At 44.1% G+C, this 18,828-nt stretch overlaps 1 protein-coding gene across 1 annotated transcript in view; it reads right to left on the bottom strand.

Moving 5' to 3' along the window:
• The window catches only part of ephb6 (eph receptor B6), a 49,468-nt gene that overhangs the window by 19,234 nt on the left and 11,406 nt on the right, over positions 1–18,828 (bottom strand). Inside the window, exons 3-5 of the mRNA XM_080896390.1 lie at positions 12,824–13,096; positions 5,245–5,414; positions 4,862–5,157 (exon numbers count right to left, since the gene is read on the bottom strand). Coding sequence (XP_080752516.1) covers positions 4,862–5,157; positions 5,245–5,414; positions 12,824–13,096 — 739 coding nt within the window. The remainder of the gene's footprint in view (positions 1–4,861; positions 5,158–5,244; positions 5,415–12,823; positions 13,097–18,828) is intronic.

Below are 18,828 nucleotides of genomic sequence, written 5' to 3'. Positions count from 1 at the left end.
GGCCAGAACAGGTCTTCCAATCAAAACATATTTTGCTGCACAAGATTACAACCTTGAAGCAGATAGGAGGCATATTTTTTTTTATAGTTTCTGCCTACAGGCCCAGCCTCTAACCTTTTTGATTGCACCTCATATGAGTGACTAGTGGCACTGTACAAAACTATATCTATACGAAAAAAAACTTTTAAAGGAGTTTTAAAAACTATTCTTTCGTTTTCTTTTGTCCTCTCATTTGAAAAAAAAAATACCCACTATTTAGTCAGGTGTGTGCAAATTTTTTAGCAATCCATTTAATAGTGTTATCAAATCTTTCAAAAAATGAACATCCATGAAGCCATGCAGTGCAAATGCATATGGACCACACTTAAGAAACGTACGTCCTTGCCATATTAATCTGGTTTTGCAAATAAAGGAATGCATGATCTTGCCTTGGATCTAAAAATAAAAAGCTATTAGTGCTGCATGTAGTTAAAGGCAATCATTTAACACCGATCGTAATTTTCCCATGAGACTGAGAGGTGGGATCTGATAATCTCCTACGTGCCCCTAAAAACGATGTCTTGCTTGAGGTGACAAGCCTGAGTGTGTGGTTGTCAGGTGGATTTCCAACAGCATTCATTTACATTGTAGGAGTTTAAATAGCAAGTGTAATGCAAATTTTTGTGAAAATTAAAATGAAATGCATTTAATGAAATGCATGGGCATATTAGTTAAGACTGGACACTTGAAGGCAGTGGAAATTAGTGTCAGTCAACTTCTTAAAGTGCTTTTCCCTGTATTTAAAGTGCCAGCAGCATAAAAAAAACATACAGCTTCAAACCAATAATTCAGTGCAGCACAGCTGATAATTTGCTCACTTTGCGTTACTATTAAACAGCCTTGATGTTTAATTTAAACACGAACAAAATGTACAAGTTGTTAGAGTTAAGGAAGTTCATGCTCCAGTTTCCAAAGAGAACAAGGATCGGCTACTGTTAATAATCGTTGACGGCTGCATTGGCAGTTAACCATCTGCCTCTTTTCTCGACGTTCCCAGGGAGGCAGAGAGGACAACAATGCCAATCCACATCATTAGTCAGTGAAGTGACCAACAAAACATAATCATTAAAAAAAGAAAGGAAAGAAAGAAAGCCGCAACGTGTTTGATCAGTCAGAGACAGTCACTGGAAAAGTCTTCGCTCCGGCAGCCGAGCAGCTTCGAGGAGTGATTTGTCAGTAGTTATCAATCAAACAGAGACAAACGCAAGTGGCAGGTCGGGTGCAGATGTAAAGCAAAAAGAGCATGAACACATTTCACAGCTGACTTGGCAGGACTGGAGGATTAATTGCGCTGCCATTAGTTAGACTTGAGGAATTACAGCCGTTGAAATTCCTGTGAGAATACAGTTTTTTGACTGTAATCCTCAGACGTATGTGGACGGGGTGAGCATCGGCGTCCCGGCGAGATACGCTTGTGTGTACTCACACATTCGCACAAAGACAGTCGCACAGCCCTGCCGTCACGCCCTCGGTACTTTTTTGCCTGCTCAGTTCTTTAAAGTCATTAACTTGCATCCTCCTATCTTTCATTCTCCTTCCACGTCTCCCTATTTTCCCTCCACTCTCTCTCTCCCCCTGCGGTTTCTGTCACTTGTTCACAGACGAGTGGCCATTACATCGCTATGACCTAAATGTGTCACAGTTCTCTCTCTATGACTCTCTCCCTCTCTCCCTCCTCTTGCTCTCTCCCTGCATCCCTTCATGTCCGTCTGGACATCTATCAAATTTTTCCCCACTTCTTGCCCCTACTATTTACACCCACTTTTAAAAGCGCAACACTTTTTGACCAGTTTTGCAAATGCTGACCTCAGTATTATTGGCCTGCCTCTCCTTTGTCTCTCTGCCTCTCCACTGAAAGTCACTGGAAGAGTAAACAGTCAATATAGCACCTCTGATTTAACAGTTTCTCTGTATTTGTCCTTAAAAGTCCTGATGCAGTTGTTAAATCCCTCCAGATGCATTGCTTGGATTGTCTCGTCCTTCTTCGTCTCATCTTATCCTGACCTGACCTGTCTGCCCTCATCTCCTTCTGGTCTCTACATCAAGCACAGCAGAGTATCGGGGTGACAGCAGCTCCATTCAGTATTGATCCAGATGCTTATCTCAACAAATATCACAAAAAAAGAAAGAAAAAGAAAAGAGAGCTGGCAGGAAATCAAGCCTGGAGCTTAAGTTTTATACGTTTAGAACCAAAGCATTGCAACAGCAGTTTGTGGGTTTATCAGATGTTTCGAGCAAGATTTTTTCTTCACCAGCCACAGTGACCTCCTGGAGTCCTGCCAGGCAGCCAGCTTTGAATAAGCGCATTACCCGAAACACCACACGATTACTTTAATAGATCATGTTTGTCCCATTCAAGCAACTAAGAGAATATATGAAAAAATAAAAGAATATCTGCGATTTTGACCTTTTTTTAAATCTGTCTCTCACAGCTCTGTGACATTTATAAAAGCCTGTGTGGGAGGTGATCTGTGACGACCATGGAGAGGACATCGACAGCCTTACTACATGCATTACTGACTATATTAATTTCTGTGTGGATAACACCGTACCTACCAGGACTGTACGGTGTTTCTCCAACAACAAACCTTGGATTACCCCAGAAATTAAAGCTGTCCTCAAGCAGAAGAGGAGGGCCTTCAAATCCAAAGACAAAGAGGAGTTGAAAAGGGTGCAGAGAGAGTTGAGGGGACTGATAAGGAATGGGAAGGACAGCTACAGGCAGAAGATGGAGAACCAGCTTCAGCAAAACAACGTTGGTGAAGTCTGGAGAGGCCTCAGAACCATCTCAGGCCACAAACAGCAGAACTCTCTGCCTGGGAGGTATGTGAGGTGGGCAAATGAACTGAATCATTTCTTCAACAGATTTGATTCAACCATGAGACAGTCTACAACATCGGCTGCAGACTCACCCACCCCCACTGCTGCTGTTCCACCTCAGACACTTCACACCTCCTCTATTCACCCTGCTCACTCCCCCCCACCCCCAACAACAGCATCCAATACACACTCAACACAAGGCTCCAGCCTGTCTCTCTCAACCACCCAGGTTAGGAGGGAACTGAGGAGGATTAATGGCAAGAAGGCAGCGGGCCCAGATGGCATCAGCTCGAGGGTCGTCAGGTCCTGCGCGGACCAACTGTGTGGGGTGATGGAGCACCTCTTCAACCTGAGCCTGAGGTTGGGAAGAGTCCCACAGCTCTGGAAAACCTCCTGTGTTGTACCAGTGCCAAAGACTTCACGCCCCAAGGACCTCAACAGCTACAGGCCGGTGGCTCTGACATCCCACCTGATGAAGACCCTGGAGCGGTTGGTCCTGGCTCAGCTTCGGCGCCTAACAAGCTCATCACTGGACCCACTTCAGTTTGCCTACCAGCCTGGCATTGGCGCGGATGATGCCGTCATTCACCTCCTACATCGTTCCCTCGCTCACCTGGAGACCGCTGGAAGCACTGTGAGAATCATGTTCTTTGATTTCTCCAGTGCCTTCAACACTATTCTTCCCTCGGTTCTGAAGGACAAGCTGGAGAACTCTGGAGTGGACCATCACCTCACTACCTGGATTTTGGACTACCTCACCGACCGACCACAGTATGTGAGGACTCAGGGCTGTGTGTCGGACAGGGTCGTCTGCAGTACGGGGGCCCCACAGGGAACGGTTCTGGCTCCGTTCCTCTTCACCATCTACACTGCAGACTTCTCCCACAATTCCACCCAGTGCTTCCTGCAGAAGTTCTCTGATGACTCTGCAATAGTCGGCCTCATCACTGATGGGGACGACAAGGAGTACAGAGGACTGACTCAAGACTTTGTGGACTGGTGCCAGCTGAACTACCTCCAGATCAACGCCAGTAAAACCAAGGAGCTGGTGGTAGACTTCCGCAGGCACAAGCATTCTCCACTGCAACCACTGAACATCCAGGGTATGGACATTGAGGCTGTGGACAGCTACAGGTACCTTGGTGTTCATCTGAACAACAGACTGGACTGGACTCATAACTCAGACGCCCTCTACAGGAAAGGGCAGAGCAGGCTGTACCTGCTGCGGAGACTCAGGTCGTTTGGGGTGGAGGGCCCACTCCTGAAGACCTTCTATGACTCTGTGGTGGCTTCTGCTATCTTTTATGGTGTGTTCTGCTGGGGCGGCAGCATCTCTGCTGGGGACAGGAAGAGACTGAACAGGGTGATCCGAAGGGCCAGCTCTGTTCTAGGATGCCCTCTGGACCCAGTGGAGGTGGTGAGTGACAGGAGAACGGCGGCTAAGCTGTCATCCCTGTTGGACAACGTCTCCCACCCCATGCAGCAGACTGTGACAGCACTGAGCAGCTCCTTCAGTGGGAGACTGCGGCACCCACGGTGTGGGACGGAGAGATTTCGCAGGTCTTTCCTCCCCACTGCTGTCAGACTCCACAACAAAGACTTTAACTGAACAAACACACACATCCACACATGTGAAATAACACTAAGTGCAATAATCTTTTCTGGCATCGTTGTATTTTTACTCAGTTGTATATAGCATTCGTATTCTATTTTTATCTTATTGTATATTTTTATTCTATTTTATTCTACTGTATATAGTATATTATTTTATTCTATTCTGTACAGCTGTGTACTGTATTTATTCTTATTGTATTCTAATTTTTGCGTCATAACTTTTGCACTGTCCACTTCCTGCTGTGACAAAACAAATTTCCCACGTGTGGGACTAATAAAGGTTATCTTATCTTATCTTATCTTATAAAAGCATATGTCTAAGCTTTGCATCAAAGAAGCATTGATTTCTTTAGTGTCCGTCAACCTGAACAGTGTCCACCGGACTCACCCAGACAGGCAGATCCATTGAGGTTCGGCTCATAACCTTCATCACAGACGCATCCACCGACGGGCACCATCCACTCTCCTTCAGCATTGCAGTGCATGCGAGGGGGCGTGTCTCCTTGTGCCTTACTGTGAGGGACACACGTCCCAGTCACAGGCACTAAAGCAGTTGGCTCGGCACCCGAGGGAGTCGGTGGATACGAAGCTAGGTAGAGGCTCGTGGCTGGACAGCGGCGGTAGAAGATAGACACCCCCATGAGGGAAACGCAAGCTCCGCTGTCGACGACGGCCAAGACAAATCTAAGAAGAAGGGGGTCAGAGAGCATTCATAAGGTTTAGTGATGCTTTTAAATCGTGAGAAACAAAGTGTCGTACAGAAATGATTACCCTTTGCGTGTGAGGGGAGCAAAGCTGCGTGTCTTAATGTTGATACGGCTGTATCTGTTGGGCTGATACTGGTGAGGTGAGCTGGGCTCCACCTTGGAAAAACTCTTATCGGCTGCGATGGTGTCGATCTTTACCCAGCCCTCCCTGGTCTCCCTCTCCCCGCTCGATGGCTGGAGAAAACACAAATTAGACAGGAGACCAAGAAAAAAAGGATAATTATTGGTCAGGAGGAAACAAAATAGCTTAAAGAGAGTGTGGCTGACATCAAGTAAACAAGGGGGAAATTATGGAGGCACTGGTTTACATATAAATATGGTCTGGAAACACATGGTAAGATTAAAGATAAGCTCAGATCGTGCTTTTTTAGTCGCAGGCATATGCATACTATGAAGTAGTTTAGTATGCAGTGTAATCACTGACTTAAGATCTGTGCAGGTCCCAGTGGGGATTCGTGCTGAAGTCCCTGCAAAGACTTTCATCTCTGCACTGCTTCCTGCTCTTCTAAAGCCCTCCTCTGATTCCTCATCAGGCTTTGATTTGCATTTTTAAAAAGCATTTGACTTCCCCAAGGAGAAATGCATTCATCTATACAAACAGAGAATCCCTCCCACTGATGTCTCCTGATGTAGTTCAGGCAATTCACAGACTCAGTAGCTCGAAAAGCAGCAGAGGAAAAGCACTAAATTAAACAACACCAACAACGCTAAGTGCTTAAATAAATAAATAAATCATATGGGAAGTGTCAGTCTTCACTGACAACACATGGGGTTCAGAGATTTTTCCGCACTCCGTAGAAAACGTTCATTGTATGTGTTAAGGATGTAATTAGTGGGGCTGAAGTGACATTTATGGAGACCACAGTGACACTAGATTGTGCTTCGCACCAGTGTAGTCTGAGGATGGTGTCACTTTTTCTTCACCAATCAGTGATTATACAATTGCTCAGTACCATGGGACATGATAGGATTCATTGTTTTGATGGAGCATTAGGGGAATAACAATCAATCACCAACACAGCTCGAGTTTAATGACTCCGTCTGCAGGTGGCCTTGCAGCAAGCGGTGACAAAAAGTCAGGATTTAACACTTGTTCAAATCAACTGTGGCCATATGAGACTCAATTAGAGATTAGTTACTCAACTTTTTATATTTCCAGTTGATGTGTTTGTGTAGTTCTTGGAGGATGCTGAGCAGCAAAACCAAACCAAAACAAACAACAGGATATCTCAGTGCAGTCTGCAGCCCAGCATGTTAGGATTAGTGCACGCAAACTGTGACGTGACTGCCTTGCAACAAGCTTTGTAAACCCACTATTACATTTGTATAAAACTGCTAAGTGCTAGAGTAAAAACTAGATAAAGTGGTGAAAGAGTTTCAAGTGGGAAATCTGTGATTAGGAAGACTTAACAGGCTGTTTATCGTCCTAATCTGTCATTGTTAGTCTATTATATGTGGTTTACTTATTTAGAGATACAGTATGTTTATTGAATGTAACGTAAAAGTCTTGATAGTTTCTATCTAATGTATCAATGTATATTTCATCTGGATGAAATATGCAAAAGAATAAAGTTAGAATAAACAACACTGATGGAGTCAGTGAAAAACATCCATCTATCCATCCATTCGCTTCCACGGGGGGCGCTGGAGCCTATCCCAACTGTCATGGGGCGAGAGGCGGGGTACACCCTGGACAGGTCACCAGTCTGTCGCAGGGCTAACACACAGAGACAGACAACCATTCGTGCTCACATTCACTCCCGCATTCACACCTAAACAGTGCTAACCACTGTGCCACCGTGCTAACAGGTAACTGTTTTCTGTCTCGCTCATGATTGTGGAGGAATTTTGCCCCATTATTCTTTACAACATTACTTCAGTTTATTAAGATTTGCAGGCAGCTCTGTTCAGGTCCCTCCACAGCATTTCAGACCTGGACTTTGACTTGGCCATTACGACACTTTGATTCTTTTCACTTTCAGCCATTCTGTTGTAGATTTGCTGCTGTGCTTGAGATCTCTGTTCTGCTGCATAACACAGTTTGGGCTAAGCTACATCTGTCTTACATTTGATTCTCAAACTATTTGCTATACAAAGAAATTAATGTTCGACTTAATGGCCGCAAGGTACCCAGGCCTTTTGGCCATAAAACAAGCCCAAATCATCACCCCTCCTCCACCATGCTTGACAGCTGCCCTATTCAAAGGATGTGACAAGACAGAAGTCTTGCGGTTTATTCACATGTAACTTTGCAGACCTGAGCCGAGCTTAGACAAGAGCCTTTTCTCCTGGGAATCCTTCTAAACAAGCCAGTATTCTGTCTTTTTCTTGATCAAATGTCATGAACTTTAACTAGCTGAGGCCTGTAGATTCAGAGATGTAGTTCTTGGGTTTTTGCCATTTCTCTGAGCATTGCATGGTCTGACCTCGAACTTGCTGGAACATCCACTCCTGAGAAGATTGCGACGTTATCTTAGCACACACCTGAATGCTCTAGAGCAGTAAACTGCCAAAACATCTGTTTTTATTGAGCTGCTCGCACTTGTTGTTGAGCAATTAATCAAATACATTTGACTTGCAGCCTTGCTGCAACTCTTACGTCTTCTGGGTGCACTGTTTCTACAGGACTACACAGAGTCACATGAAAACTTTCTTTTTCATGTGACCATCAAACCCCAACCTGAAATCTTTAATTACCAGTCATAAAACACAAAAGCCTCAATAAATACTCACTGTTGTTACAGTTGCCATATTTAGTCTGTTTAATACTACATATGTAATTTATTTAACACTACAATTTGGCTTTTTTTTTTTTAACATTACTTACAGGTGGATTATATAGTGCGCATGCGCCAACCAGCGTGCAGCCTGTTACAGTCGCTCCTGCTTTTCTCTTTTCTCTTAGTTTAGCTCTTTTTTCTTACGTATTCTTTTTTTTTTCTGACTTGTATTTTCCTCCGTTTTCTATCTCTTACTCAATCATGTGGATTGAGAGAGTTTTTGTTCTTCTGGTGGCCGTGGAACTGTTACTTTTATCATGGAACGGGACCGCGGCACATCTCCTACACGCACGGACTGTTTACTCCAGAGATCAGCTGATCGCCCTGATGCCGGCCGGCTCGCTGGCCAGGCCCGCAGAAGTGCCCGCAGAAGTACCAGCTGAAATTTGGAGGAAAACACATCGGGGATGCAGAGGTCAAGGACAGAAGAGAAGAAAAAAGGTGACGGTGAGACAGCGGAGGCTCGAAGCGAGGAGGAGGTTTAAACCGTGTCTGCCGTCTATCGTGATGGGAAATGTGCGATCGTTGGCAAGTAAAATCGACGAGCTCTCAGCACTGGTACGGAGTCAGAGGGAATACCGAGAGTGTAGCCTGATGTGTTTCACCGAATCATGGCTGCACCAGGTCATTCCCGATGAGAATGCTTCCGTGGAAGGCTTCCACACTGTTCGGGCGGACAGGGACAGCATCGCTAGCGGTAAGCGTAAAGGAGGTGGGCTTGCTGTTTTAGTTAACAACCGGTGGTGTAACCCTGCCAACATAACAATCAAAGAAAGGATTTGTTGCCCGGACACTGAACTGTGTGCTGTTGGACTCAGGCCGTATTATTTACCCAGGGAATTCTCTCACGTCATCTTGGTGGCTGTTTATGTTCCCCCCTCTGCTAACCCCACAGCTGCATGTGACACTATCCACTCTGCCATAGCTCGGCTACAGACTCAGCACCCGAGTGCCTTTATTGTGATCTCGGGTGACTTCAACCATGTATCACTGGACAATACACTACCAACATTCAAACAATATGTGGACTGTCCCACCAGGGGAGAGAAAACTTTAGACTTACTGTATGCTAACGTCAAGGATGCATACAGCTCCTCCTCCCTCCCCCCACTTGGTAGGTCAGATCATAACCTGATTCACCTCACCCCCCGCTATGTGCCAATTGTGAGGAGGGAACCTGTGACCACCAGGACTGTTAGGAGGTGGTCAGAGGAGGCAATAGCGGAACTACAGGGCTGTTTCGAGGTGACCGACTGGGAAACACTCTGTGAGCCTCACGCCGAGGACATCAATGGGCTTACTGAGTGTATCACAGACTACATAACTTTCTGCACCGACTCCATTGTTCCAGCTCAGACTGTTCATTGTTACCCAAATAACAAGCCGTGGGTGACTAAGGACATCAAAGCCCTCCTCAACAACAAGAAGAGGGCTTTCAGAGGGGGCAACAAAGAGGAGGTGAGGAAGGTCCAGGTGTTACTAAAGGACAAGATCAGAGAGGCTAAGGACAATTACAGGAGGAAGCTGGAGTGGAAACTCCAGCAGAACAGCATGAGAGAGGTGTGGAGGGGCATGAAGACCATCACTGGATTCAGGCCAACCAACAGCAGGGGAGCTGAGGGAGGTGAGAATAGAGCCGACGAGTTGAATCTGTTTTTCAATAGATTCGACACCACAGTGTCTGCTCCCACCCCCACAACCTCACCTGCAGTCAGCCTGGAATCCAGAGCCACACCACTGTGCCAGCCTCTCTCTTCACATGTTGCCTCCTGTGAGATTCCTGACACCCCTCCCCCACCCATCACCTTCACTCAATACCAGGTTGAGATGCAAATGAGGAGACTTCACTCAGGCAAGTCTGCTGGACCAGACGGAGTGAGTCCCCTTGTCCTCAAGACCTGTGCCCCCCAGCTGTGTGGAGTCTTTCATAAACTGTTTATGCTGAGTCTGAGTCTGCAGAGGGTCCCGGTGATGTGGAAGACATCATGCCTCGTCCCTGTACCAAAGACGCCTCGTCCCAGTGGCCCCCAGGATTACAGGCCCGTGGCACTGACCTCCCACATCATGAAGACCCTGGAAAGGCTCATCCTGGACCAGCTGCGACCCATAGTAAGACCACATCTGGATCCCCTTCAGTTCGCTTATCAGCCTCGTCTCGGAACTGAGGATGCCATCATCTACCTGCTCAATCGTGTCTACACCCATCTGGACCAGCCGGCGAGCACTGTGAGGGTCATGTTTTTTGACTTTTCCAGTGCTTTCAACACCATCAGGCCGACCCTCCTGGGTGATAAGTTAGCAGCGATGCAGGTGGATGCTTCTCTGGTGTCCTGGATTGTTGATTACCTGACAGGAAGACCACAATATGTACGTCTCCCACAGTGTGTGTCTGACAAGGTGATTAGCAACACAGGGGCACCACAGGGGACTGTCCTCTCCCCCTTCCTCTTCACCCTCTACACCACAGACTTCAGCCACTGCACAGAGACCTGCCATCTTCAGAAGTTTTCTGATGACTCTGCGGTGGTTGGATGCATCAGCAGGGATGATGAGACAGAGTACCGGGCTGTGGTCGACTCCTTTGTCACGTGGTGTGAGCAGAATCATCTGCAGCTCAACGTGGCAAAGACCAAGGAACTGATCGTGGACTTCAGGAAGACCAGGAAACACTTGACCCCTGTTTCAATCCAGGGGGTCAGTGTTGACATTGTGGAGGACTATAAATACCTTGGAGTACACATTGACAATAAACTGGACTGGGCTAAAAACACCACAGCACTTTACAGGAAGGGCCAGAGTCGTCTCTATTTTTTGAGGCGACTGAGGTCCTTCAACATCTGCCAGAAAATGCTGAGGATTTTCTATGAGTCTGTGGTGGCCAGTGCGATCCTCTATGCTGTTGCATGCTGGGGGAGCAGGCTGAGGGTCGCAGATGCCAACAGACTTAATAAACTGATCCGTAAGGCCAGCAATGTTGTGGGGATGGAGCTGGACTCCCTCAAGGTGGTGTCGGAGAGGCGGATGCTGTCCAAGATAAAGACAATGTTGGATAACACCTCCCACCCACTCCATGACATGCTGGTCAGTCACAGGAGCTCGTTCAGTGAGAGACTGAGATTACCGAAAAGCACCACTGAACGACACAGGAAATCATTCCTGCCTGTGGCCATCTCCCTGTACAACGCATCCACTTAACACACTGTTTGCTGCTACAACTACACATGTTTCTTTTCCAAATATTTATTTATAAGTGACTTATGTATGTATGTATGTATATATATGTATATAGTGTACTATTCTTAGTTAGCGTATTGTCTGTCTTGTCTTAATGTTGGTTTAAAATGGAGCACTGTAACAAAAAATAATTTCCCCCAGGGATCAATAAAGTATTCTGATTCTGATTCTGATTCTGATTTTCAATCGAAGCTTAGTTTTATTAAAAATGTCTAGGTTAGAGTCCATCACTTGGGTTGCTGCTAGTTTCTTTTTTTTTTCCAAGATCAGATGAGTTTGTTTATATCCAGATGTTAGAAGAGTGTTTCTAGAAATACTGCCAGAACTGGGTGAGTGTTTGCTGCCAAATTAATTGTTGGGCTTGTGAGGATGTTAAGCCCTGTGACCTGAATTTAGGCTAATGCACGAGTGGCACAAGCTTAGGCAACAAAATTTCAAAACATGCCCATCAGAGGAGAAACCTTTCTTCATCTTTTTGTCATTTTTGAGCCCCGTGCAGTAGAGACAGACAGGAAACACAGCAGGAGACAGCCGTGACATGACATGCAGTCCTACCAGCTAGCTAGAAGTCAAACATGTGCTGCTAAGGACATTTTAGCCCATGTGGTGCACATGCTTTGAATTTAGCCATCAGATTAGCTTTTCTTTTAGAACTTTTCTTTTGCTAGGTTCTGGTGCTAACCACAAACACTTTAAGGGCCCTTTTCCAACTCCAGATTATTATTCTTGAACTCTGATAATGTAGCTTTGCATTGTTCACATTTCAAAATAATTATATTTATCATATCCTGGATCTTAGTGCAGCCTATCAGTCCATCCTCTGTCTGAAACAATCAGTTTTTAGCGCTTCTCCTTTTAAGCCAACTTTCTTCTGATTGGCTATCCCTCACAATTAAACTAAGACCAGCACTGCCAAAACAAATACCAGTAAGGACACTTTTAAGCTATAAACGCAGGATATTTAGGGGAGAGGAGTGTCTCATGATTTATGAAATGAAACATCATCAATTTGCAAATTCTGAATATTTTAAAGACCACTGTGATTTTCAAAGAGTTAACACAAGAAAATGCACCTTTGAGGTTTTCATGTATTTTGAAACTCAGTTTTTTTGAAGACCTGAGATGAAAATGTGCCCATCTCTAAAGCGCCTCGGGTGAATTTCTGTTGTTTAAATGTGCTATAGGCTATAAATAAATGTGACAGTCAACACAAAAAAAAATGTTCATACTTTTTTCATAGTGCATGTATAAATAAATAATTTATTTAACACAACACACAGTGTGCTACATACTGAACTCATGGGAAAGAAACGAAGTACCGATGCTTTCACGCGAGTATCAATCCAGGGACATTTGGCTCGATCTGCCAACTTCTAGTAAAAACTTCCTGAAGCTAAACACTCAGAGCAGCCTGAAGCTGAGCTTTTGGCTCCCATATGATTGAAGCTGCCCATGTTTAATATGAGTAGCCACCACTGTAAAACTATTTGACAGAAAATTAACAACAGTATAATACATCATCTTTAGAATCAAATGCATCATCGCAGCTCATCCAGTGTGTCACCTTACCTCAGCTACCCAAGTCCTCTCCAGCTCCCTCTGGGAGTCGGCCTGCTTGTAGTATAGAGTGAGTGTCTCCCTGCAGGCGGGCGACGGTGAACGCAGGCTCGCGCAGTCTCGCACAGAAAAACGCAACGTGACGAACACCCGTGGAGCCAAGTGGCGGTACAGGAAAGGAGTAGCCAACCAGTTGTCCTGCTGACGGGGATTTTGGTTGACATTGCAGACTTCAAAGGTTCGTATGAGCTTCCCTCGGTCATCCAGGACACTGACCTCATCCCACTGGAAGACAGAAACAATATTATGAGCTTGTGTAAACTGACCTCAGCAAAACAGAAATAAAACTATAAGCACAGGGCTCCAGAATAGGCCTGTATAAACTGTTAAAACGCCGGTATGTTTATGACTTTTCCACAGCCATGAATCTTACTCATGACTTAGAAGGCGGTTTACATTTTACAAGGTAAATATTGAACATATTGCTGCTGTTGCTGACATCAGCCTTGTCCTTCACTGGGTGTTCTCTATGGAGGCTACTTGAGATAAGTCTGATAGAGCAGTTGTTTTTTTGTTTTTTGTTTTTGCTGTAATATCACAGGAAAAGCTTTTGTTCCCTGTCCTCACTGATCTAGGTCGTCTCTATAGTGCTGCAGAGTAGGCTCTCTAATTACTTAATCAATGATTAAAAGAACAGTAATTTAATTAAACAGCTCCAGCCTTTCATTTAGAGCAACATGTTTCAGGTAGTGAAGACAAAACTGTGTTAACAGGGACGGTTCAGCTCTCACTGTGGTGAAGCCTTTGAGACTTTAGTGTTTTGGTGATTTTTGCCTGTTTGTGGTGCTTAAAAGTGACATTTAACAAGACTGATGCACAGCAGCACTTTTACCTAAATGCTTACATTGGCATACTAGCTAGCTATTATTTGGTACTTATTCTAGCATGGTAGCATGATGACATTACACAGAAAAGCTATCATTAACTGACATATTCAACTGCACCGTCTTTTTAATGTTTTTTTGTTTGTTTTTTTTGCATTTTTAATGTCTCTACACTGAAGTATTTTTGGAAATTGTGCTGTATACATGGTTTTAAATGTTGCAGAACCTGATTGTGACCTGACAACAAGGGATCTACATAGTTATTATTGATGAAAATTGCATTACGGATTCTTGCAACAAATTTAAATGTTATAGTCTTGTCCTCATGAGTGAAAACTAAACATGCTTAAAGTTGCTGAAATAAACATAATATATACAAGAACTGGGATTGTATGTGAAGATCAGATTGGTCCACCTATTGAGGATAGATGCAGACATATATATGCTCATTATATATGATCATTATAGTAAGGTTTATCAAATGTGATAATAATTAATGCATGTAATGAACCTGTCTCCAAACACTCATGGTCAGGACTTGGACTGATTACATTCACTCTCAGATCGGCGAAGGTTTGGAAGTAATTCTGACCTAATTTATAAACGCAGACAGATTCCCAACATGTTGCATTCAGTCCGGGTTAGACTGCACCAGTTGTATTCTGGTTATATTCCTATATCAAAGCAAGTGTGCAAAGTGTGATTTTGCAGTTTTGCAGCATCTGCGTCTCTGTTTGTGGAGGAATTTCTAAATTTCTGTTTCAGATCTGTGAGGTTCTGATTCGACTTGTGTATGTACACAATACAAGTCACAGTTCATCGATGTCATATCACAAACAAACTGCATGTAACTGCCAACTTGACTCCATTCTGTTGCAAACTGATAGCAGACCTTTTTTAATCACCTTCTTGACACACCAAAGTCACTCTGAAGATGACTTGGTCCCCATCTTCAAAGCAACCAAATGTATTAAGGTCATAATTTTATCGTCACAGTTGTTGTACTTCTGGTCTTCAGCCACTGTTTTCCCTGGTGTGACTGCAGCATTAACCAGTCATTTCAGCTGTGAAGTTTTGGGGAGTATGGATTTCTGTACTTTCATTCACCCAAACTTTGTTGAGATATTGGACTGAAGCGATGACCATCATCCTTCATGTTAAAAAAAAGGATAATCAATGTATGGTTTCAAAAAGTCTGCACTGATTATATTTGTTAATCAACAGAAGATAATGTCAGTGGACCATTTCCTTAGTACAAAGTACGAAATACAGAGCAACAAGGACGCCTGTGAAAAGACATATTGATGCTAGAATTTCTTCGACGCTCAGATGAAAAATAAATTCTATTTGCAGCTGTTGCTCCGAGGTGGAGGCCGAATTATCAGAGACACATCTGAAAGAAATAAACTTTTTTTTCATGCCTTGACATATCTAAAGGAAAGAAAGAAAGAAGTTCACGGGCGATGCTGGCACTTTGCAATTTTAATATGTTACAGTAGTATAATGCTGTATTATAATAACAATTAATGCGTATTATACAGTGACATGTGCTTGTTTTTTTTCTCTTGCACTAGTTTTGGCATTTGCATGTGCGCCATTGTTCACATGTGACAGGTGGCAGACACTTGTGTGCCTGACTTAGGGCAGCTGTTGTGCAATAAAATCAGCAGATTTTGTTGCATTTTTCGGGAAGATGAATCCACGGTAGATGCGCAAATGGATGTGAGTAAAAGAGAGTCGCACATGGAGAAAATGGAGCAGCCCGGAGACAAGGCTCTGGATGAGACTTTGTAAGATGAGACAAAATGTTAATGTAGCCGCAGGGTTTAGTTTCACCAATTATACAGTGCGTTGCGTTGAAGGATGAAAAGGATCTGCTTTAAGCCTGTGTAGCCCTGAGTGACAAGCAGGGTCTTTTCTGTTGTAACACAGAGGAATTATGTATTAGGCCTCATCATCATTATTCTCCCTATGACAATGGCAAGAGGACAAAAGGTCCTGACACCCTATCAGGGTGTATTTAGAGTGTGTGAATCACTGTTTGTGCATGTTAGTGTATCTCTGCATGCTCATGTCTCTTTCTCTGTGTGGCTCTGACAGCCAGTGTGAACAGAAATCTACTGAGCATTGCACCATGAGAGAATGCATTCATATTTGGTCCAGCTGAAATAATGATAAGATCAGTGAGGAGATAGAAAGAGCCGGAGTCGCTGTCAGTCTAATGGAGTGAAAGGGCAGTTTTCTCTCTCTCAGGCTTTGGTTCACTCTGTCAGACCAGTGTATGAGGGAAAACGGACGAAAGAGTTGGATCACACCGAGCTCATGGTGGGATGCAGGGATGCGGATGGTAGAGGGAGAAATGTGGGAAAAATAGCAAACAGAAAGAGTGTATGAGCATTTTTTGTGACACGCGGCGGTGGGTGCGGTAAAAGCTATGCTGAGTATGTGGCCAGGCAGGGACTTTTAGGTGGAAAGAGAAGCCGCCGTTGTTCGTGTGTGGCATCGCGTGCAGCTCGCTTCTGTACCTTTGTGAAAAAAACACAGCTTTCATTTGTTTTCTGACCCTACACCCCCACCTCACTCCCCCTTTGTCTCCTGCCCCCTTCCCTATTTTTCCACATCTTGTTTTCTTCCTCTCTTATAAAGGAAGAAAGAAAAAGAGGAGGAAAAAAAACGGGCCAGATTGGGGAGTAGGGGGCGGATGAATCGTTATAGGGACGACTCATCTTTGTGATTTAATTTGAACCGAAATGCCAGAGAGCCACGCAACCTCTGCAGTGACAGAGGACAGGGAGGGGCAGGGCCTCGGACACAACCGTGGACACACAGACACAGATACACGCAAGCAGAGAAAGGCACATGCGCATATTTATACACAAAAACGAAGAGCGGGGAGTGAAAATAACAGGAGGGTGGAAAAAAATAAAAAGGAAAGTCTGCAGTGAGACTAGAAGTCTCTGCTGGTTTGACACTGAAGAAAAATAAGGGCCAGAGTGGAGACTGACTTGGGGGATAAAAAGAAAAAAAATGAGGCAAAGACCCAGTGGCTCTGTGGCTGTGAAGGGCAAAGGGAGAAAAAATTAAAAGAGGGAGGAAAAACAGGCAGAGATGAAGATGCTTGTCAGTACATTGTAAAAATGGGAAAGAAAGAAAGAAAGAAAGAAAGAAAGAAAGGAAGAAAGAAAGCGCAGGAAGAGAGAAAACACATTAAAGAATATCCACAGACCCTAAAGCAAAAGTAGAGATGGGGTGTGTGGAAGGGGTTAAAAAAGAAAACACACACACACACAAAGACACACACACAACCTCTCTCGCTCTATCCCCCTTTCTTGGTCTGTCTTTCTACTTCTCTCAGCTTGATGCCCCGGGTCAAATAACCATATCTCCATCTCAGAAGCACTTCTCATCCAGGGACTATAAAGGGAAAAAAAACTCATGCAAATGCTTGACTTGCTCATGCACACACACACGCACATTCAAACACAATTGGATGCTCTCCTATTAGCAGCTGCCATCATGGTTCACAAGTTCCTAACACACATGAGGCCCTAATTATTCAAACATCATGTACAATTAGGCTCTGACACTGGAGGCCAGGCGAGGGTGGTAATGTATTCCTGCCAGATGTTGGTTAGTAGCTATTAGACTCCATCCTGACAATAGCTGGTCACAAGAGTCAACTCAGTTTTGTTTTGTTTGTTTTTTTTTTTTTGCCAAAAGTAACAAATAAATGTTTAGCATTCAGCCTGTTGTGGTTGAACAGGTGATGTCCATTTCAAACGGAGTCTAATAGATGCATCATTGTAGTGTTTCAGTAGGAAGGGTGTAACTACGAGCCGTATTAGAACTGAGATGCAATCACAAAGAAATGAATGAATTTAACAATCGGATTGGCCCCCAGGAGTTGACCCTCGCACAGTCACGCAAGTGACCTCCTCCTTCCTCCCCCAAACCTCCATACACACACACACATATATTTACACAGCTCAAGGCAAAGCAACAACCTTGAATACAAATCAACTCAAAAGGGAGATGGGAGATCTACGGCTCAATCTGAGAAGTTTAATTATGAATGACGACACACACACACACACACACACACACACACACACACACACACACACACACACACACACACACACACACACACACACACACACACACACACACACAGTGGAGTAGAACAACAGATAAAAAGAATTGGGGGAGCATTTAGACCTTCAAGGTTATCTTAAAGGAAAGGTGAGTTCCTGCCCCGTCTAAGACTGTGTTCAGCGCACTTGAGGCATTACCAGTGACATATGCCAGCCATTCAGGAAGATAATAATCCTTACCTCAAGCCATAACTAAACATAAAGCATTTATAACCTAATTCTTAATAATCTTTGATCTGCGACTTCTGTAAACTCCAAGTGCTGTTGTGGAGGCCTGCTGCACATCTCAGTCACTCTAATCTCTCCACTATTCAAAAAGTCCCAGAAAGCCCCATCCATGCTTGATTTTTATGTGTGAAAGTGAAAAGATGGTGGGGAGTGGATTACATTCATCAACAGATGTTGATAACCAAACAAACTGATCATTCATGAAGGCAGTCGTCTGCATATGTTTGTTGTTCTGGTCTTAAAGTGTTTTATTAACTGAATGTACAGTAGCTCAAACCTAATATACTGAATAACAAGGCACAGGTGATAGAAGGACACAGGTGGAAACAATCCACGGTGGATGCATGATGAGGTTGGGGAATAAAATCCCAAAGGCGTGAACGGAACAGGAAGTAAAACTAGAGCAAGACTCTGGAGAAAACTCACCTTCGAGGCACAAAAGAAAGAAATGAACGAAAAGTGGCTAACACTGAAACATGAAAGGTAACATTAATATGTGATGACAGACCAGAGAAACTGGAAGAACCACAAAACCAGCCAGCGTAACAAACCAAAACACAACACAGACAAAACAAAACCATGACATGTCTACAGATCTGACATTTCCAATATCTTCAATCTGTTCAACCTCACCCAAAAGACTTTTATCTGAGTTTAGTGACTGGCATCTAATGAATTTTGAAAATCAATCAAGATTTTCTTGTTGTTCAATGAACATCCTTGGCTTTCCATTATTTTCTAACCCGCATGT

Source organism: Rhamphochromis sp. 'chilingali' (assembly GCF_963969265.1).
Source record: "Rhamphochromis sp. 'chilingali' genome assembly, chromosome: 11".
Lineage (NCBI taxonomy): Eukaryota > Metazoa > Chordata > Actinopteri > Cichliformes > Cichlidae > Rhamphochromis > Rhamphochromis sp. 'chilingali'.
Note: the sequence above shows the minus strand (reverse complement) of the source record. Positions and strands in the feature narration are given on the sequence as shown.